Source organism: Phoca vitulina, unplaced genomic scaffold (assembly GCF_004348235.1).
Source record: "Phoca vitulina isolate PV1807 unplaced genomic scaffold, GSC_HSeal_1.0 scaffold3, whole genome shotgun sequence".
NCBI classification, from domain to species: domain Eukaryota; kingdom Metazoa; phylum Chordata; class Mammalia; order Carnivora; family Phocidae; genus Phoca; species Phoca vitulina.
Genome location: NW_022589706.1, coordinates 61,966,222 through 61,988,846, shown reverse-complemented (window position 1 = coordinate 61,988,846; position 22,625 = coordinate 61,966,222). Strand labels below are relative to the sequence as shown.

Here is a 22,625-nt window from a genome sequence, read left to right as displayed (position 1 = left end):
GAAAAAAATTTACCATTATTACCATATTACTAGTGCAAGTCAATAGAAAGCAGATGCTTCTGTGGTCCTATATCTCATCTTAAGACAAATAAAAATATCAGTCCTCTCAACCTTCCATCCCTAACCTGCTGCTACTGCACGTCTTTCCTTCCCTTCATGGTCACACTTCTCAAATCTACTATCCTTGCTGTCTCCCTTTCCTCACCTCAAGTAATTCCCAGCCCACTCTGGGTTCTATGCTCTCACTTAAGGTTTAATGACGAGGGTGTCTAAATCCAATTATACTTTTGGTTCTCACTTGCCTGACTTCTCAGTAGCTTACATGACACTGTTGTCCAGACCCTTGAAACACTCACTTCTTGACTTCTTGACATTCCACGCTGGTTTTTTCATCTGACTGTCTAGCTGCTTCTCAGTTTTCTTAGCTGGTGTGTTTTCGGCTGGCTCTGTCTTCTGTACAAAAAGCTGAAGTTCCTTTGACTTTTCATGGCCTGAGTGAAAGTGTCAATATTCGTAATACCATTGAGTAAGACTAAACATCTTTAAAGACAGCTGAAGTTAAGAGTTAAGTGCAAAGAGATAGTATTAATAACAATATATATTGTAATGTTTTTCAAAAATCCTGGGTCCTTGCCTATATTTCAGATATGTGTCATTTTAGACAAAGAAGGGACAGTTGCTGGCATCCTGAAAGATGAGCCTATCAACCAGTCACTTCATAAGTATTTCTGAGACTCCTATGTTAGTGCCGTATGAACCATATGAAACCATGGTTCTCATCTCAGGGAGAAGACAAATCAGGTGAAGAAGTAGAACTACAGGAAACAAAGTAACATAAGACTACAAGAGTCTAATAAATTCTAAATTGTGAGGTTTGCAGTTAAAGAGCTAAAGGTGTGTATTGCCCTTGAAGTAGGTGTTAACTTTCTTCCCTCTGCTTTTCTCCTAGTACCTTGTTCTTTATTTAATCTGCATCTCCTGCCAGACAGTACCTTGAGGACAGGGCTCTATCTAACTCATCTTTTTCTGATGTAACTAGCGCAGTGCCTAGTACACCCTGGTAGGTTCTCAATTGCTGGGGGTTATCGGCCTAGTTAGGAATTCTGGCCCTGTCACTGAAACACAGGTTTTGCACTCTGAGCCTTAGTTCCTGATCTCTTAAAAAGGAATAATAGTAACAATAATGGTTGTTTTGTAAGTTATGTTCTGCATCAAGGACATGCCAAGTTAGACTCTGGTAATGACTGTCCATAACTATATTAGTAGCTTCTAAGTAAGAACTTCAGTAAATAACAGGTTTTTAAATCTCTTTTTACTTATAGATCTGGCTTGATGACATGACCAATTTAAAGCATAAATATGTATGCCACTTTTCATTGCACTAAAGCAGTGGTTCTCAAAGTGTAGTTCCTGGACCCCAAAGTCAGCATCACCTGGAAACTTGTTGAAATAGGCATTCTCAGGCTCCACCCTAGGCGTACTGAATCCACTTCTGATGTTGTGACCTGGCAATTGGTTTTAACAAGCCCTCCCGGGGATTCTGATGTGCCAAAAGTTTGAGAACCACTGAGCTTGAGAACCTCAACCTTATACTGTTATTTTTGCCTTTTTATTGTAGAATTGCATGCTTGATGTGTTTTATATAAATGTTCAGAACCAAGTTAATTTCATCCTTTTTTAATGTGTGAAGATAAGTGATATTACTAAATATTTGCTATTTTGGTCATTTTATACTTTAAAAATTTGAGTTGGATAAAATGCAGAAATGGTCAAGTTATATTTTCATACAAACAGCTTCATACAAGCAGCTTCATATATAATGGGTGATACCAGTCTGAAATATTTTTAATATGTATTAAATATTAAGCTTACGTATTTAAGTGTTTTTGAAATATTTTTAAAGTGGAAAAAAGTTATTTGCAAATATTTGGGAATCACCAAAATACAAGAAATTGAAGTCCCTTGGCTGTCATTCAGATGTAATTATTTTTAATACCTTTGTAACATATCCTCTTAGTCATTTTTTTAATTTAATTTTTTTGGAAAACAATACATTCAAGTCCAACTTTTATATATTCTTTTCTAATATCTGTACATAATTGGGTTTATACAATCCAATACACATTCATGATCTTTTACTTAACTGTATATTGAGCATGTATAAATCAATCTACCACCTGTTTTCAAGCTGCAAAGAATGATATCATATAATTGTACAATAATTCATTCAACTTTTACCCCTTGATGGCTCTTTGTTATATATAAACACTGCTATGGATGATGCATCTATGCTATGGTGAACATCTTGCACATAATCTTTATATGTCCTTGCTTTTATTTCTATGGGTGTAGAGACCTAGAAGTAATACTGCTAGATGAAAGACAGTGTGCAGTTTTGTTTTCAATACTGTTAGTTTGCTTTCCAAAAGGATTATAGTATTTTATGCTCTCATCAACCACCACAAGAATGTCTGTTTGTCCCCAGTCAAGTCAGCTCTGGGTTTTCCATGAGTGAGGCTTTTTTTTTTTTTTTTTTGGTAGTAGTAGTTACTTGTATTTTATTTGTGTATTTATTTTGCCAACCCATTAAGTAACAGTTGAGCATCTTTTCATGTATTTCTCCCTGCTGTGAAATGTCTTATCATATCTTTTGCCTGTTTTTCTAGTGATAAAATACTAGTGCACGTTTTGAAGACTTTTGATGATCCACATTGTCAGATTAGCCTACAGAGTAGTTACGCTAGTTTTCACACTATGTTTTGGATCTGATGTGATCCTTTTCATGAATTCCACCTTTCTAAATTGTGGAAGTCCTAGATGTGCCAGTTAATAATCTTAGTCTTTTATATTTTAAAGATTTTATTTTTGGGGTGCCTGGGTGGCTCAGATGGTTAAGCGTCTGCCTTGAGCTCAGGTCATGATCTCAGGGTCCTGGGATCAAGCCCCACATTGGGCTTCTCCGCTCAGCGGGGAGTCTGCTTCTCCCTGCCCCTCCCCCCTGGTTGTGCTCTCTCTCTCTCAAATAAATAAATAAAATCTTTTTTATTTTATTTTATTTTATTTTATTTTATTTTTAAGATTTTATTTATTTATTTGAGAGAGAGAATGAGAGAGAGCACACGAGAGGGGTTAGGGCCAGAGGGAGAAGCAGACTCCCCGCCGAGCAGGGAGCCCGATGCGGGACTCGATCCAGGGACTCCAAGATCATGACCTGAGCCGAAGGCAGTCGCTTAACCAACTGAGCCACCCAGGCGCCCAATAAAATCTTTTTTAAAAAATTAAGATTTTATTTTTAAGTCATCTCTACACCCAACGTGTAGAGCTCTTATAACACTGAGATCAATAGTCACATGCTCTATCGACTGAGCCAGCCAGGCACCCTAATCCTAGCCTTTTGTGGTTTAAATATTCTTACAGTTCAAAATGGTATTCAGACCAGAGTTCAGCTCCCCGTGAGAGCCAGTTGAATAGTCTTCCTTAGTGTGTATGAAACCTCATAGATTTTTTTTTTCTCCTCCTCCCATTTCTCTCTAGGATGTTGTTTGTGTGGATGAGAAAGGGAAGCTTACACAATCTCCTTGCAGAACAAAAGGAAAGGCTAAGAATTCACACAGATCTTTGTACTGTCCTTTAGTTCCTCTGATGTCTCAGATAATGTCCCAGGCACTGTTGGAACCTTAGACCTAAGTGTGCAGCTAGCAAAAAGGTGGCCCAGTTGCCCACTCCGCTGCCCAGGCCTGAAGAATTAAGACTCTCATTGGCTGTGTCCACTGTGCCCTGGGGATGTTTGAACTTAACATTGATGTATAATTACACTTGTCATTATGAGAAGATGGATATACAGAGTGGGATCTGATTTTTCCTTCTTAAGAAACTTTCTTGAGACTGAATTGCAGAAGGGGAAAAATAATGCTTTTTTTTTTAATTCCACAGAATGGCAACATACTTGCTTAACATTGAATTCTGTGCAAGAAAGAAAAAACTTAATATATTCCTTGCCAACAAGTGGTGGAAAAACCCTCGTGGCTGAGATTTTAATGCTGCAAGAACTGCTTTGCCGGCGAAGAGATGTTCTAATGATCCTACCATATGTGGCAATTGTCCAAGAAAAGGTGTGATTCTTTTTTTAACAAACAGTATTTGCTAACATTTTCACATTAAAATATAAAAACTAGCATAAATGTAACAACTTTTCATTGAGAAGAGGTAGAGAATATTTTTAGGATGTGCAAAAACAAGTGTAGGACCTACCAAAAATCTCTTCTAATACTAGTTACCTGTTGCAACAAGAATTTTATTTTTTTTTCTAAACTGGTGGATTAAATTCCATTTTAATATCGATATTTAATATATTGATATTCAGCCTGCCTTTTCAAGCAGAAAGTAACCAATTATTTTATCAAAGTAAGTGAATTATTCTGGGTTGTTTTTGTTTTTGTTTTGCATCAGAGGAGACAGTTGAAATTTATTTCCACATCAATTATGTAGTTTAAAAGTTACATTCATTTTGCAAAGAGCCACACACAATAATTATAACATTTCTTAGATATATGTCTTATTTCCACATCGATTATGTAGTTTACAAGTTACATCCATTTTGCAAAGAGCCATGCATTAATTATGACATTTCTTAGATATATATGTCTTATCTGTGACCTTGTTCTCATTCATTGGTATTATATACTATTTTAGATTTTTTAAAAATCAACATGAACACTTGGTAATTGAGTTCTTATTTATCTGATTTTTTTGTTTGTTTATTTTAACTAATATTCTAGATTTCAGGTTTGTCAAGTTTTGGTATAGAGCTGGGTTTCTTTGTTGAAGAATATGCTGGAAGCAAAGGAAAATTTCCTCCAATTAAAAGAAGGGAAAAAAAATCTCTATATATTGCCACTATTGAAAAAGGACATAGTCTGGTGAACTCCTTGATTGAAACTGGAAGGATTGGCAGTCTGGGTCTGGTTGTTGTAGATGAGGTTGGTAACTACTTTTATAATTTATCAACATTTTTATTATACTAACATTATTATGTGTATCTGCTTAGTATCTCTATGAAAATAAGTAATTTATTTTAATATATAGGCAATACAGATTAATACATTTCATGCTTGGTAATCTTAAATTCAGTTTTGTGTCAAGTGTTTTTTGAAGAGTGAATATATGTGTGTATATATTCCAAATTTTATAATGGTATTTATGAATTCTAGATATGTCAGGATGTTGCCCCAATCCTCATTAACCAAAATACCAGTGATATAATGCATATGTACTCTAGTTGCTATATCCAGAATGCTTAAGAGTTATAAAGCAAAGATTACTTCATTTCATATAAATACATGCGTGTTCTATATAGGCATTATATGCAAATTTACTTTTCTCCCTCCCTTCTTTTTTTAAATCTCAAAGTTGCACATGATTGGTGAAGGGAGCCGTGGGGCTATACTGGAAATGACCCTAGCAAAAATCCTCTACACTAGCGGTAAGTACTTTTTCAAATGTGGTCACTAACTGATTTATCCTCAGGAGGCCTATGAAAGACTTAATTCTCTCACTAGCTAGACTCTGTAGTCTTGAGTAAGACACTTAACCTTCCTGCCTTGTTTTTTATTTCTAAAGTAAACATAAATTTTGGTTGGAAAAATGGTTATGTGAGCAGAGTTGTGAATCAGAAGGAAGTTAACATTTAGACATCCCATATTATTATCCTCCACTTACTAGCTGTGAGTGCATAGGCATGTGACTCAACCTCTCTATTTCTTCATCTGTAAAATGGGGATAATAACAGTACCACCCTGAGGGGAATGGTTGGGAGGATTATATGAGTTAATGTAAAGCAGTCAGCAGTTGCCCAGCAAGTAGCACTCAGTAAGCATTTGTTGCTGCCGCCACCATCTCTATCGTCCTCATCATACCAATAAAGCAGTAAATGTAAGTAGTCACCTTAAGGAGCTATTTGCAACATCAGATAGTCTTTCAGCATATGTGAAATATTTGTTCTAAATGTCTTCTTTCCTATTTATAGATACACTATTGCAATACTTATTAAGTTATATATTGCAATAGCTTATATATGGAAAAATTATTATAAAGGTCAAATATTAAGGATTATTTTTAAAATTTTGATAGCAATGGTATTTAGGCAGGTTGTAGCACTTTATAATCATACATTTAAAAAGTTCTTGAGTACCTACTTTGTGCCAGGCACTATTTTAAGTGCTAAGGATATAGCAGTGAATAACACACAAAAAAATAACTCTGCCTTCCTCAAACCTGTATTTTAGTGAACGTGAGTAGACAATAAGATAAACAAGAAAACATACAGTGTGTCAGATGGTGACAAATTCAATGGAAAAATATAAAGCAGAGGAAAAGAGGAGAATCGTCACCTACTTGTCAAATCCAGTGCACACTGACTGTCCTTGTCTTATTTTTCTTCAGCATTTGGTTGTTTATCATTTTTTTTTTCCTTTGAGTGCTAAAACACTCTCTCGGCTTCCATACTGTCTCTCTATGGGGGATCATGTGTTACCACTGAGAGATAGCATAGCGTAATGGCTGAGGGCAGACTCTGGAGCTTGATTAAAATCCTGACTCACTTTTAACTACATATGTGACCTTGAGCAAATTATATTAACTGCACCTCTGTTTCCTCATGCATCAAAAATAGATGATAGTGAAATGGGCAAAATTGGTGAGGGGGATTAAGAGGTACAAACTTACAGTTATAAAATAAATCACAAGGTTGAAAAGTACAGCATAGGGAATATAGTCAATAATATTGTAATAATGTTGTATGATGACAGATGGTAGCTATACTTACTGTGGTGAATAGTGTATAATGTATAGAATTGTAAAATCACTGTGTTATACACTGAAACTAATATAACACTTCATGTCAGCCATCCTTCAGTAATAAAACATTTTTTAAAAAATGGATGATAGTAATAGATCCTGCCTGACTGAACTGCTTTCCTGTGGAAGGCAGCCATTTCATACTGCCCAGGAAGACATGCAGCTTCATGAGTTTCACTCCACCTTTGTTTAAAAAGAAAAAAAAGTTGACAACCTGATAGCAAGATCCCATAAAGGGCTTTATTTGGCAAGAGTTCAGGACCTATTCAGCCCTGCATCCTACACCATACATCTGCCTATAGGCATACCTGTGGGACATGTCATAGCTCTTCATAACAGTGGTCCAGAGAGTCAGCAACAAGCGTATTTATACTCATTATTGTTGCTTAGAAGTCTTGATTAAGATCCGACTTTTTACCCAGTGTGAAATTCTGTAAAATTCCAAATAGTAACTTTCAGGACACCTGAAAGTTTTCAGTCTTTGATTCACAGAATAATACTCTGCTACTATCTTTGTATTTTTCTTACCTCCTCTCCACTCCCTCCTTTCCCAGATCACTCAGGAAGAATACAGAACACAAAAAGTTGCTAAATTACTATTATGTTATACTAAATAACATATTTTCCTCAATCCTTTGGATTTTTTTTTAGAAACAACTCAAATTATTGGCATGAGTGCAACACTGAACAATGTTGAAGACCTACAAGAGTTCCTTCAAGCAGAGTATTACACCAGTCAGTTTAGACCAGTATGTACCTAAGGTTTGCACTGTATGGATTTATATCTATCATCTTACTTAGAAAGAAAAGTAGCAAACATACTGTTTTAAAAAAGTCTATAGAGTAGTGAAGGGGCATAATTCCCCTGACCATGGCTATATGCTAGTAAGAGTTTGTGTATAGAGAATATAACCTTTGGGTTTAGGGATCTTGGCTCGGGTCACTACTGTATCTGTAGCACCTGCAATAATGCTTGGCCCATGGGCCTTCAATGAATATTTATTGAATGAAATTTTCCAGACCCATTCTATTTTTCCACTTCTTATTCTGTAAGATAAATTTTTTTTTTTACTTGGTCAAAAAAGAGAATCACCAAATTTTAATTTGAAATTTGATATTTTTACATTTTCACCAAAGAGGAGAATTTTCGAGAGATACTTGCTGAATAGTCGAATTAGACACTATTCTTTTAAAAATGCAATGAACTGTATTTATAAACATTTTTTGTCAGGCACCTGGGTGATTTAGTTGGTTGAGCGCCTGCCTTTAGCTCCGCCGCTTCGGGCTCCCTGCTCAGTGGGGAGTCTGCTTCTCCTTCTTCAGCTCTGCCCCTGCCCCCCTGCTCATGCACTCTCTCTCTTTCTCTCAAATAAATGGATAAAATCTTAAAAAAAAATTTTTTTTGTCTATAAATACTTAAATTAAAAATAATGTATTTATAATTAAAAATGATGACTGATAAGACAGAAAATTTTAGGTCTTGAGGAATAACACAAATAAGACAGAATGTGAACATTGACTTATACTTCTTGTGACAAATACAGAAGTGTCTGGTTTCCTTTTAGATAGTGGCTGTTCAAAAGTATTTCTTCAAGGATATTAATCTCTACTTTGATTGAAAGGGAAAAAGAGACTTAAAGAAATGGTAAAGAAAAAACTTTTACATTGAAGCATGTTTTACATACCTTAGAAAAACTACAGTTTTTGTATAGCTGTCCGTTTTTACACCATTTTACAAAATTTAAAACTCTGGAAAGAGGAATTTGTATATGGTATTAATTGCAAATGTCTTTCTAATTCAAGGTTGAATTAAAAGAATATTTGAAAATAAACAATGCAATATATGAGGTTGACTGCAAAGCTGAGAACGGCATGACTTTTTCACGTCTCCTTAATTGTCAGGTAACATTGATAACTCTTGAGTATGAAGTTCCCAGACTTGGTGCCCTGGGGCACCACAAAAGATTCACAGGGTACCATGGGATAGTTTAGATAATTTAAGAGAAACAGCTGGTGCTTGACATCTGTTGCATACCGTACAAACTGCTGGTTCAGTGTAGTTTCCAGTTTGGACATCAGATCACACTGTATTCCTTTCTATGATATCGTGTCTTAGTGAAGTTTTTGTTTGTTTTTTGCAGCTACTGTAAACAAATACCATGTGAAAATCAATGTGGGACGGAAAAAGAGTAGCCATGTCCAATTTGATTCTAAGATTTGAAAGACTATTGCAGTGCCCGGTTGTGCACACAGCCTGTTAGTGGGCTGTTACGTTTAAGAATGAGATAATACTTTCTTCATTCAACTGATGTGTATTATTTATTCAGATGGCTACTAAACTGTGAGGAAAAACATATTTAAGTTGTCTGTACCTAAATACCTAATAAACAAAGCTGTTAGGTATTTCTTTTGGCCCTGGAGCTCCATGAACCAAGAAAATCTACAGACCTCTCCCTTAAATGTTTATTCATTCAGCAATAAGCGCTAAACAAGAAGAAACTTTTGTGGGCTATGTAGTTCAGATACTGGGTATGAAGATGTTAATGTCTGCTGTGTTAATGTTCTGTAGCTTGTATAAAGGATATTAAAAGGGGGAGAAAGGGATTTTACAATATTTTTAGAATTCTATAAAGGTGTATTACTCTAAATCTGTATCTTAGTTTTCAGTAAAGCTGAAGCAAGTGAGATTTTTAAATAATTTTATATTTTTCTCTATGTTGGGTTCCTTGTGTCTGCTTGATGAATACATTTTTTATTTCTGAAAATTTATCCTGTAGTATGATTGAATCTGTTTTTGAAAACTATTAGTAATAGTAAAAGTATATCTAGTTTATGTGGTCCTTTGTTATTAGGACCAATCTGTGTTTGTCTCTGTGGACTTCTTTGCTTTGCTCTGGTAGAGATGAACATGCAGTGGGGTTATTAATAACATTTACTGTTTTCACTTCTTTAATTTAAAACCAAATATACCTAACAAAACCCTTATAACCTAAAAGTGGGACTAAACATTTTGATGTTTCATCTGGGTTGCATCTTTTCTTTTAAATGATCAGATTTATTAAATGAGAAGTTCAAAATTATGGATGGTTTACTTACCTTTCAAAGCACTGTGGTAAAATGACAGGTTTTCATGGTTACTAACTACCTTGTTCCTACATCTTGTTGTACAGTATTCTGATACTCTGAAAAAGATGGATCCTGATCACTTGGTGGCATTGGTGACAGAAGTTATTCCCAATTATTCCTGCTTAGTTTTTTGTCCCACTAAGAAGAACTGTGAAAACGTAGCAGAAATGATATGCAAATTTTTAAGCAAGTATGTTAATCTTTAAAAAATATTCTGTTTTATTTTATCATGGTTTACATGCTGTGTATTCTGTTTATTCAGCAAGCACTTATTATTTCTTGTAGAACATTATATTAAGTTGCTATACTAGATTCTAAGGGCCCTAACCTTGAAGAAAGTTTAACTGTGAAATTCATATATGTGAAATAGCCAAAGAAAAATTCTAAGACTACATGTAAGTAAGAGAATGCTGACTAATATAATGGCTTAGATCAATGATTCTCAACCTTGACTGCAAATGAATCCTCTCAAGGGCTTTTAAAAATCCCAGTGCCCAGGTTACATCGCAGACAAATCAGAATCTCTGGGGGTGGGACCCAGGCATCGTTATTTTGTAGAACTTTCCAGGCAGGTTCAACATGCAGCCGAGGTCAGCCACTGGCTAGGAGTCAGAGGACCAGTCACTAATCACTGTGGATATGAATCATATCTTTATTTTTTTTAAAGATTTGATTTATTTATTTGAGAGAGACAGAGGCAGAGAGAGAGAGAGAGAGCACTCGAGAGGGGGTGGGGGGGCTAAAGGAGAGGGAGAAGCAGACTCCCCGCTGAACAGGGAGTCTGACTCAGGGCTCAATCCCAAGACCTTGAGACCATGACCTGAGGCAGACACTTAACCGACTGAGCCACCCAGGTGCCACATGAATCATATTTTTAGTTTAACCTTCTCTTTTTTTTTTTTTTTAAAGATTTTATTTATTTATTTGAGAGAGAGAATGAGAGAGAGCACATGAGACGGGGGAGGGTCAGAGGGAGAAGCAGGCTCCTTGCTGAGCAGGGAGCCCGATGCGGGACTCGATCCCGGGACTCCAGGATCATGACCTGAGCCGAAGGCAGTCGCTTAACCAACTGAGCCACCCAGGCGCCCCTAACCTTCTCTTTAATTAAATACTGTTGCCTTTGTTTTCTTAGTAAACTTCACACTTAAGTTGTGTGGACATTTGAATTAAATTTGTTAAGTAATTAAGAAATTTATTAGTTTGTAATTTGATAGTATTTTTAATATTGGCTCTGTTATACTCATAGAGGTAAGTATAAAGTGATCTTGAATATGAAGAGTTCAGTTTTTTTATGTACCTTTGTCCCATATGTAGTTTTATCGGATTTTTCAGACTTCTTTTTGGCCCCTTAACCAGTGCTATATCACCATAGACCATTATTACCCTGAATTCTAATCTAGTCAGCTCCCACCTCCCCTTCCAGTCCTACTGTCATGGATTGGTTTAATAGAATTAAATTTATTGACCAGCCCAAAGATCTAGATGTTTGGGATAGAGTCAAGGAGTTTTCCATTTCGGTAACTAATAGTCTGCCTTTACACTGATGATGTTGATTATAAAAATCTAAGGAAATTAAATTATCATTGAGGTAGTCTCAGTAAATCATTTGTTTTAATAGTATAATTTAAGGGAATTTTAGCACTGGCTAAGTATAATGTGGAAATTTAGAGACTAACATTTGACTGGAAGACATGCAATTTATTAGTTATACCCTTGACTTATTTTGCTTGTTGATGATAATAGTTTATTTGGATCATAAATGTTGATGTTTAACATTGAGGCACTTAAAAATTTGGTTTCCAGAACACTTAGTTAATGAATTGTAATGGATATTTACTTTTTTTTTTAAGATTTATTTATTTATCAGAGAGTGCACCCAAGCCGGGGGAGGGGCAGAGGGAAAGAATCTCAACCCAACACCCCGCTGAGTGCAGAGCCCTACACAGGGCTCAGTTTCATGACCCTGAGATCATGACCTGAGCCTAAATCAGGAGTCAGATGCTCAACAGACTGAGCCACACAGGCACCCCAGTACTTGATACTTTCTCAAAGAAATAGGACTTAACTTTCTCTGAAGGAAAATTTCCCCTAAAATATATTCTGCATATTACTTGCTGCTTTCATAAGCTGAATATTCCGTGTATAGTTTAGCATCCTTTTTTGCGGCTATTGATTAAGAAACGGTGAACATTCTCCAGAATAGATCACATCCTAGGTCACAAATCAGGTCTCAACCAGTACCAAAAGATTGGGATCATTCCCTGCATATTTTCAGACCACAATGCTTTGAAACTAGAACTCAATCACAAGAGGAAAGTCAGAAAGAACTCAAATACATGGAGGCTAAAGAGCATTCTACTAAAGAATGAATGGGTCAACCAGGAAATTAAAGAAGAATTAAAAAAATTCATGGAAACCAATGAAAATGAAAACACAACTGTTCAAAATCTTTGGGGTGCAGCAAAGGCAGTCCTAAGAGGAAAGTATATAGCAATACAAGCCTTTCTCAAGAAACAAGAAAGGTCTCAAGTACACAACCTAACCCTACACCTAAAGGAGCTGGAGAAAGAACAGCAAATAAAGCCTAAACCCAGCAGGAGAAGAGAAATTATAATAAAGATCAGAGCAGAAATCAATGAAATAGAAACCAAAAGAACAGTAGAACAGATCAACGAAACTAGGAGCTGGTTCTTTGAAAGAATTAATAAGACTGATAAACCCCTGGCCAGATTTATCAAAAAGAAAAGAGAAGCGACCCAAATCAACAAAATCATGAATGAAAGAGAAGAGATTACAACCAATACCAAAGAAATACAAACAATTATAAGAACATATTATGAGCAAGTTTATGCCAGCAAATTAGATAATCTGGAAGAAATGGATGCATTCCTAGAGATGTATAAACTACCAAAACTGAACCAGGAAGAAATAGAAAACCTGAACAGACCTATAACCACTAAGGAAATTAAAGCAGTAATCAAAAATATCTCAAAAAATAAGAGCCCAGGGCCAGATGGCTTCCCAGGGGAATTCTACCAAACATTTAAAGAATTAATACCAGAGTGCCTGGGTGGCTCAGTCGTCTGAGGCGTCTGCCTTCCGCTTGGGTCATGATCCCAGGGTCCTGGGATCAAGCCCTGCATCGGGTTCCCTCCTCAGCGGGAAGCCTGCTTCCCCTCTCACACTCCCCTTGCTTGTGTTACCTCTCTCGCTGTCTCTGTCTCTGTCAAATAAATAAATTAAATATTTTTAAAAAAAAGAATTAATACCTATTCTTCTGAAACTGTTCCAAAAAAATAGAAATGGAAGGAAAACTTCCAAACTCATTTTATGAGGCCAGCATTACCTTGATCCCAAAATCAGACAAAGACCCCATCAAAAAGGAGAATTACAGACCAATATCCCTGATGAACATGGATGCAAAAATTCTCACCAAAATACTAGCCAATACGATCCAACAGTACATTGAAAGGATTATTCACCACGACCAAGTGGGATTTATTCCTGGGCTGCAAGTTTGGTTCAACATCCGCAAATCAATCAGTGTGATACAATACATTAATAAAAGAAAGAACAAGAACCATATGATCCTCTCAATAGATGCAGAAAAAGCATTTGACAAAGTACAGCATCCTTTCTTTTTTTTAAAAAAAGATTTTATGTATTTATTTGAGAGCGAGCGAGAGAGAAACAGCGTGAGAGGGGAGAGGGTCAGAGGGAGAAGCAGGCTCCCCGCTGAGCAAGGAGCCCGATGTGGGACTCGATCCCAGGACTCCGGGATCATGACCTGAGCCAAAGGCAGTCGCTTAACCAACTGAGCCACCCAGGCGCCCCAGTACAGCATCCTTTCTTGATCAAAACTCTTCACAGTGTAGGGATAGATGGTACATACCTCAATATCATAAAAGCCATCTATGAAAAACCCACAGCGAATATCATTCTCAATGGGGAAAAACTGAGAGCTTTCCCCCTAAGGTTGGGAACACGGCAGGGATGTCCACTATCACCACTGCTATTCAACATAGTACTAGAAGTCCTAGCCACAGCAATCAGACAACAAAAAGAAATAAAAAGTACCCGAATCGGCAAAGAAGAAGTCAAACTCTCACTCTTTGCAGATGATATGATACTTTATGTGGAAAACCCAAAAGACCCCAAAAGGAAACCCAAAACTGCTAGAACTCATACAGGAATTCAGTAAAGTGGCAGGATATAAAATCAATGCACAGAAATCAGTTGCATTTCTATACACCAACAAAGAAGAAAGAGAAATTAAGGAGTTGATCCCATTTACAATTGCATCCAAAACCATAAGATACCTAGGAATAAATCTAACCAAAGAGGCAAAGAATCTGTACTCAGAAAACTATGAAATACTCATGAAAGAAATTGAGGAAGACACAAAGAAATGGAAAAACGTTCCATGCTCATGGATTGGAAGAACAAATATTGTGAAGATGTCAATGCTACCTAGAGCAATCTACACATTTAATGCAATCCCTATCAAAATACCATCCACTTTTTTCAAAGAAATGGAACAAATAATCCTAAAATTTGTATGGAACCAGAAAAGACCCCGCATAGCCAGAGGAATGTTGAAAAAGAAGAGCAAAGCTGGTAGCATCACAATTCCAGACTCCAAGCTCTATTACAGAGCTGTAATCACCAAGACAGTATGGTACTGGCACAAAAACAGACATATAGATCAATGGAACAGAATAGAGAGCCCAGAAATGGACCCTCAACTCTATGGTCAACTAATCTTCAACAAAGCAGGAAAGAATGTCCAATGGAAAAAAGACAGTCTCTTCAACAAATGGTGTTGGGAAAATTGGACAGCCACATGCAGAAGAATGAAACTGGACCATTTCCTTACACCACACACAAAAATAGACTCAAAATGGTTGAAAGACCTAAATGTGAGACAGGAGTCCATCAAAATCCTAGAGGAGAACATAGGAAGTAACCTCTTCGACCTGAGTTGCAGCAATTTCTTCCTAGAAACATCGCCAAAGGCAAGGGAAGCAAGGGCAAAAATGAACTATTGGGACTTCATCAAGATAAGCTTTTGGACAGCAAAGGAAACAGTCAACAAAACCAAAAGACAACTGACAGAATGGGAGAAGATATTTGCAAATGACATATCAGATAAAGGGCTAGTATCCAAAATCTATAAAGAACTTATCAAACTCAACACCCAAAGAACAAATAATCCAATCAAGAAATGGGCAGAAGACATGAGCAGACATTTTTCCAAAGAAGACATCCAAAAGGCCAACAGACACATGAAAAAGTGTTCAACAACCCTCGGCATCAGGGAAATCCAAATCAAAACCTCAATAAGATACCACCTCAGACCAGTCAGAATGGCTAAAATTAACAAGTCAGGAAACGACAGATGTTGGCGGGGATGTGGAGAAAGGGGAACCCTCCTACACTGTTGGTGGGAATGCAAGCTGGTGCAGCCACTCTGGAAAACAGTATGAAGTTTCCTCAAAAAGTTGAAAATGGAGCTACCTTACGACCCAGCAATTTCACTACTGGGTATTTACCCCAAAGATACAAATGTAGTGACCCAAAGGGGTACATGCACCCCAATGTTTATAGCAGCAATGTCCACAATAGCCAAACTGTGGAAAGAGCCAAGATGTCCATCAACAGATGAATGGATAAAGAAGATGTGGTGTATATATATACAATGGAATATTATGCAGCCATCAAAAAAAAAGGAAAGAAATCTTGCCATTTGCAACGAAGTGGATTGAACTAGAGGGTATTATGCTAAGCAAAATAAGTCAATCAAAGAAAGACATGTATCATATGATCTCACTGGTATGATAATCTCAGGAAACAAACTGAGGATTGCTGGGGGGTGGGAGGGATAGGGTGGTTGGGTGATAGACATTGGGGAGGGTATTTGCCATGGTGAGTGCTGTGAATTGTGTAAGACTGATGAATCACAGACCTGTACCTCTGAAACAAATAATACATTATATGTTTAAAAAAAAAAAAAAAAGAAGATAGCAGGAGGGGAAGAATGAAGGGGGGGAAATTGGAGGGGGAGGCGAACCATGAGAGACTATGGACTCTGAGAAACAAACTGAGGGTTCTAGAGGGGAAGGGGGTGGGGGGATGGGTTAGCCTGGGGATGGATGTTAAAGAGGGCACGTACTGCATGGAGCAGTGGGTGTTATACGCAAACAATGAATCATGGAACACTACATTAAAAACTAATGATGTATGGTGATTAACATAATAAAATTTTAAAAAAAGAAATGGTGAATCATGTTTTATGCATACTATTTGATAATATTCTGTAATTTACGTGTAGCTGAAGTAAAATCTAGAGCTAAATGGCTTCTGATCCAAGCAGTATCTTTAAAACATGATTTCTTGAGAGTCCTGGGATATCCACTGTATCGTTATTATTTGCCTCCTTATCATATATGTCATGGGAAGCTGGTGCAGTAAAACCACCTCGGCAGTCGAATACAGCTCTATGTCTGTTTAAGTGCAAAGACTGAAACAGGTTTTTCCCAATTGATTGTCTCAATCTCAAGGAAAATTATCTTTTTTTTTTTTTTTTTAAGATTTTTTAATTTATTTATTTGAGAGAGAGTGAGAGACAGAGAGCATGAGAGGGAGGAGGGTCAGAGGGAGAAGCAGACTCCCCGCTGAGCAGGGAGCCCGATGCGGGACTCGATCCAGGGACTCCAGGATCATGACCTGAGCCGAAGGCAGTCGCTTAACCAACTGAGCCACCCAGGCGCCCCCGAAAATTATCTTTTTTATAAAAGCTGTCATTACCTTTGACTTCTGAGTCAAGAACGACTTTTAAACACCATTTGCCAACAACTGCCAAAGCTCTAGTCATATCACTTTCCCTAACAATTTCCCCAAAAATGATACCACAGTGCTTTCTTGGTCTAGAATTCAGGCTGGGATCCAACTTACTTCTCCATCCTTATTTCTTTATTCTTCATTCACCTTGCAGCTCATCCAAACTACTTCTCTTTGTTTATGCTTTGAATTTCTCATTTCCGTGCCTTTGATCATGCTTCACCCTCTGCCAGGAAAGGGCTCTTCCCTGCCCCCTCATTGTCACCTCTCTGACACTCGTTCTTCAAGAGCCAACTCAGATCTCAGTTTCTGCCATGAAACCCTTCCCCGTGTAACCATGTCTTACCCGGTGGTCAGTTATAAGTAGTGTCTCCTTTCTCTAAAATTATATGGTAATTATCCATATTTTCAAATGACATAGGACGTCATTTCTTGAGAAGAGTTCATCCCATACACCCCTTTCATGGCCCCACACGCTGACTGGAAAGTGATAACAGAGTCTGCTCCTCCTTCCTCAGCTGTCATTTCTAATTCTTGCACCCATGACTCCTGACCACTCTTCATTGTTCTTCTTTTATCTCCTTGCACCCTGTTTCCAGCTTTTTTTTTAAGATTATTTATTTATTTATTTGTCAGAGAGACAGCGAGAGAGGGAACACAAGCAGGGGGAGTGGGAGAGGGAGAAGCAGGCTTCCCGCTGAGCAGGGAACCCGATGTGGGATGTGGGGCTCGATCCCAGGACCCTGGGATCATGACCTGAGCTGAAGGCGGATGCCCAACAACTGAGCCACCCAGGCGGCCCTGTTTCCAGCTTCTTATACAGTTACTGGCCTTCTACCATAAACATCAGAGTAATAGAGCCAGAACTCTCTCTTCTTTCCATGAAGCACACTGAAACAACACAGGCTGTGGCTATGACATGTACATCGTAGACTATATTTATTTGCTACTGGTATTCAGAAGTCAGTTATTAGTTGCACTTAGTCTTTTAGTCCTTTCTCTCTTTTCTAAAAGGAATTTAAAATAATAGGTACTTTTTTTTTTTTTTAAAGATTTTATTTCTTTATTTGACAGATAGAGACACAGTGAGAGAGGGAACACAAGCAGGGGCAAAGGGAGAGGGAGAAGCAGGCTTCCCACTGAGCAGGGAGCCCAATGCGGGTCTCGATCCCAGCACCCTGGGATCATAACCTGAGCCGAAGGCAGACGCTTAACGACTGAGCCACCCAGGCGCCCCAATAATAGGTACTTTTAAATGCAGAGACATTGTGGGATATCACTGAAGCTTCTAAAATGCTAGTGTTTGGATAGTGTTTTACATAAATACGTATAATTTGATAAGTATATTTCCATCTTCAGAAGAAAATTTATGACTTAAAATTTTTTTTTAAAGTCGTCAATAAAAATGTATGTTCTAATGAAATAAAATAATTGTAACATCTACAGCAGGTGTCTAAACCTAGCATCCATGGATTCACAGGCAGTATAGAAATGCACTTCAGGAAGTCCATGAACTTATAAGCAATGTGTTGTGTTTATGTTATGTTTTTTTTTTCCTTAGCTTTAATCAGATTTTCGCAGGGCTCTGTGATCCACAAAAAGGTTGAGAGAGTGCCTAATAGTTAATGAAATCAAGAATCAAAATTCTAAGAACATTTCATATACTTATTCATGAAAGTAATATATTTTTTAATAAAGAATGTTTACATGCATCTACTAAAATTAAAACAGTAGGCACTTTGTCACTGTAAGATCGAAGGTTCATATTTCTAACAGATCTTTTTTCCTAGGGAACATATGAAACACAGGGAGAAAGAAAAACATGAAGTGATTAAGAACTTGAGGAATATCAGCAGTGGCAACTTGTGTCCCGTTTTAAAGCGGACCATCCCTTTTGGCGTTGCTTATCACCATAGTGGTTTAACGAGTGATGAAAGGAAGCTCTTGGAGGAAGCCTATTCCACAGGAGTTCTGTGCCTTTTTACCTGCACATCCACCCTAGCAGCAGGTGTTAATCTACCAGCTCGAAGGTAAGATAGAAGTAGCTTTTGGCCAGGCTCAAAACTTTTTAATTCTTAGCTTGCCAGGAGTTTTGTTGTTTTATTCTTTCTCAGTAGTGGATGAGAATTTATCAGATGTTTTTTCATTTGCTGAATTGATTGGTTTGTTTCCTTCATTCTATTTATTTATTTTTTTAAGATTTATTTATTTGATAGAGGGGGGAGGAGCAGAGGGAGAGGGAGGGTGAGTCTCAAGCAGACTCCTCACTCAACAATGAGCCCAATGCGGGACTCCGTCTCATGATCCTGAGATCACGACCTGAGCCAAAACCAAGAGTCAGCTGCCTAACCAGCTGCGCCACCCAAGTGCCCCTCATTTGTTTCCTTTAATATTTTAATGAAAAATAACTTTAGGGTGCCTTGGTGGCTCAGTCGTTAAGTGTCTGCCTTTGGCTCAGTTCATGATCTCAGGGTCCTGGGATCAAGCCCCTCATCAGGCTCCTCGCTCAGCGGGAAGCCTGCTTCTCCCTCTCCCACTCGCCCTTGCTTCTGTTCCCTCTCTCGCTGTCTCTCTCTCTGTCAAATAAATAAATAAAATCTTTAAAAAAAAAAAAAGAAAGAAAAACAACTTGAGTAGATTTCATGGTATTAGAATTCTTTCTTTGGTACTCTTTCTCTCTCTGGTTTTGATGTTAGGGTTTATTTTTCTAGTTGTAAACAGTTGGCAAGCTTTCTGCCAATTTTTATGATCTGAAAGAATTTACTTAACATAGGTATTGAAAACTTAGAGAACTCATTCATAAAGACTTCTGAGTCTAGTATCTTTTCAGAGTAGATCTTTGCTTATCTTTTCAGTTATTACCAAAGCTATGGACCTATATAATTGATGTCTGCTCTTGATAATTTTTATTTAAAAATTTGACTTTAAAATTTATGACTTTTTTTTCAAATACATGGGTGATTTTTAAAAATCGTCCTCCACATTAAAAAACATATGTATTTTCTGTTGGGTATGTAGTTTTCTACATCTCCATGAGATCACAGTTATTAATCGTGTTATCAGCTCCCTTGATTTTCTACTTGTGATTCTTCAATTCTGTCAATTTCAGAGAGTTGTGTTAGTCTCCCACTGTTATTATGGAGTTGTCTTTCTCCTTTTTGCATTTCTAGAAGTTCTTGCTTTGTATTTCAAAACTCTTTAGGTATACAAAGTTTCATTTCAAATATCTTACTGCCGAATCATACCTTTTATCAGTATAACAGGTCCTTGTTTTTCTCACTGAGTGATTTCACTTTGAACGCTAGGATTACATTTTCTTTGCCAAGTATACCTTTTCCCATTCTTTTATTTTCAACCTCTGTCATGGATTAAATTTTCCATTTTTCAGACAAAGTTATGTATCTTATTTCCCTTATCCCAGTCGTTACTCTTAATTGTAACAGTTATAATCAAACATGCTTTTCTGCCATTTTAGAATTAATCAGTGACTGTTTGCCCTCCTGAACATAACAAGAGTCGTAGTGCTTGTGGTTTCTCCTACGGCCTTGTGTATGCTGCAGCTACCTAGAATTTTAGTGCCAGACTTTTAATTTTCTTTCATCTTATAGTCCATAATTATTTAAACCTTCCTGTAAATTATACTTGTTTTCTTTGTTTACCACTGCCTCTTGTATCCCACGTCTTCCTTCTATGATCTACTTTTTTATTTTGCTACCCTTGAGTAATTATTTTTATATTTTTTAAGATTTTATTTATTTATTTGATAGAGTGAGCATGAGCGGGGGCAGGGGCAGAGGGAGAGGAACAAGCAGACTCCGCGCTGAGTGCAGAGCCCAACGTGAGGCTCAGTCCCAGGACCCTGAGATCATGACCTGAACCAAAGTCAGACACTTAACTGATTGAGCCACCCAGGTGCCCCCCAATTAGAATTTTTGAAAGTTCTTTCTGTTCCCTGTTTCTGTCAGACATTTATTCTGTATATTCTTGCTTTTCTTTTATGCCCTTAGTTTTCCTCAAGTGTAATTTTGGCTGTCTGTTGAGGTTTATAACAGAGTTGGTTGATTGGCAGATAAATGACATAGGTTTCCTCTCACTTTTGAACAGGAAAGCTGGCTACAGCTTTCTATCTACATAAGCAGGATTGAAATTACCATAATTTGAAATTTCCAAAAACAGTTGAAACCTGCAATGTTATATAGCTGACAGTAATATAAATTAATAAATAAATATGCATATGTTGGTGATGCATGGTCAGATTTTTCATTTATGCGGTATAGAATCAGTCTTGGAGACTGTTGCTCTAGTAACAATCAAGCTCTGTAGGTAGGCCAACACGTCCAAAGCGTGGTCCTGGTAATTACTAGTTTTGTGTGTTGAGGTGAGCCACTTAGTTCGTCTGTGCTTCAGTTAGCCCTTTTGTAAAAAATAGGTAAAATAATAAAGAACATTATTACCAAGAATTTTGTAAGAATTACTGATAATGTACGTAAAGAATCTAGGACATCACCAGTTCTTGTTAAATAGCAGTTACTTATTATTTTGAGTTAACATGTCATTAAATTTAATATCACATATATAATGGAATTAAGAATTTAAAAAATAGGGGCGCCTGGGTGGCTCAGTCGTTAAGCGTCTGCCTTCAGCTCAGGTCATGATCCCAGGGTCCTGGGATCGAGCCCCTCATCGGGCTCCCTGCTCAGCGGGGAGCCTGCTTCTCCCTCTCCACCTCCCCCATGCTTGTGTTCCCTCTCTCATTATCTCTATCAAATAAATAAAATCTTCAAAAAAAAAAAAAGAATTTAAAAAATCGATATTATTATAGATGTAGTATCACTTTTAATTAACATTATCAATTCCATAGAGTTATTTTAAGAGCTCCCTATGTTGCTAAGGAATTTTTAAAGAGGAATCAATATAAGCAGATGATTGGCAGAGCTGGCCGTGCTGGAATAGATTCTACTGGGGAGAGTATCCTTATATTGCAAGAAAAAGACAAGCAACAGGTAATCATCTGGTTGTTGGTTTGTTGTTTTATCTTTTTTTGGTCTTTGGTCTAGCCCTTTTATGATATCATCTTTTAAAAATTAATTGTTAATGTTTCTTTCAATATTTTTTCTCCTCTACTATTAGGAATTAGAAAGAATAGTTTGAATATTTCTGTAGTTCAGACAAGCAATGAAAAGTATTTTCCTTATTTATCTTTCTTCCATTTTCATGAGAACACCTGCTAAATTCTTATTTGTCTTTATGTCCTTAACACCCCCTGCTTCCACAAGGTCTATACAGAATATAAAATTTTATATGGAACACTTAATTTTTTTATAACAACACAAAACATAATATTGCTTTAACTTTTGTAGGTATTGGAGTTAATAAGCAGACCACTGGAAAATTGTTATAGCCATCTTGTTCAAGAATTCACCAAGGGAATCCAAACTTTGTTTCTCTCTTTGATTGGTTTGAAGGTATTTTTCATTATTTTTAAATCTTGTTACCATTACCTGAGATAATAGAGATTTAAAAGTTATGAGAACTGTAAGTATGAAAAAAAATGCTAACTTCTAATCTAATGTGGAAAAGAATAATCTGACATGATAAATCTGAATATAGATTTCTATGTCCATTTTAATGCTTTGAGTTGTATGAAATATGAAAAATCAACAAATCATAACTGGGTATTATTACAAGTGAGAGACTTTTTGGATACTCTGGAGGATATAAGAAGCTATAAGGGCATAGGTCCTGATGTGGGATAATCCATCTTCTCTGCCCGTGTTAAGAATAAGGTTCACCTGTGGTACTGT

General features: G+C 37.0%; 1 protein-coding gene across 7 annotated transcripts in view; it reads left to right on the top strand.

The window, feature by feature from the left end:
- The window catches only part of HELQ (helicase, POLQ like), a 51,010-nt gene that overhangs the window by 2,137 nt on the left and 26,248 nt on the right, over positions 1 to 22,625 (top strand). For 2 of the 7 annotated variants that reach the window (XM_032400694.1, XM_032400693.1), the window contains exons 3-11: positions 3,934 to 4,112; positions 4,779 to 4,979; positions 5,410 to 5,482; positions 7,507 to 7,604; positions 8,659 to 8,757; positions 10,026 to 10,171; positions 18,612 to 18,851; positions 21,683 to 21,824; positions 22,182 to 22,286. In XM_032400694.1, the coding sequence (XP_032256585.1) occupies positions 3,934 to 4,112; positions 4,779 to 4,979; positions 5,410 to 5,482; positions 7,507 to 7,604; positions 8,659 to 8,757; positions 10,026 to 10,171; positions 18,612 to 18,851; positions 21,683 to 21,824; positions 22,182 to 22,286 (1,283 nt within the window). Of the gene's footprint in view, positions 1 to 104; positions 895 to 3,933; positions 4,113 to 4,778; positions 4,980 to 5,409; positions 5,483 to 7,506; positions 7,618 to 8,297; positions 8,501 to 8,658; positions 8,758 to 10,025; positions 10,172 to 18,611; positions 18,852 to 21,682; positions 21,825 to 22,181; positions 22,287 to 22,625 lie in introns of those variants that run through there. The other 5 variants (XM_032400695.1, XM_032400696.1, XM_032400697.1 and 2 more) reach the window with 5 other exon arrangements.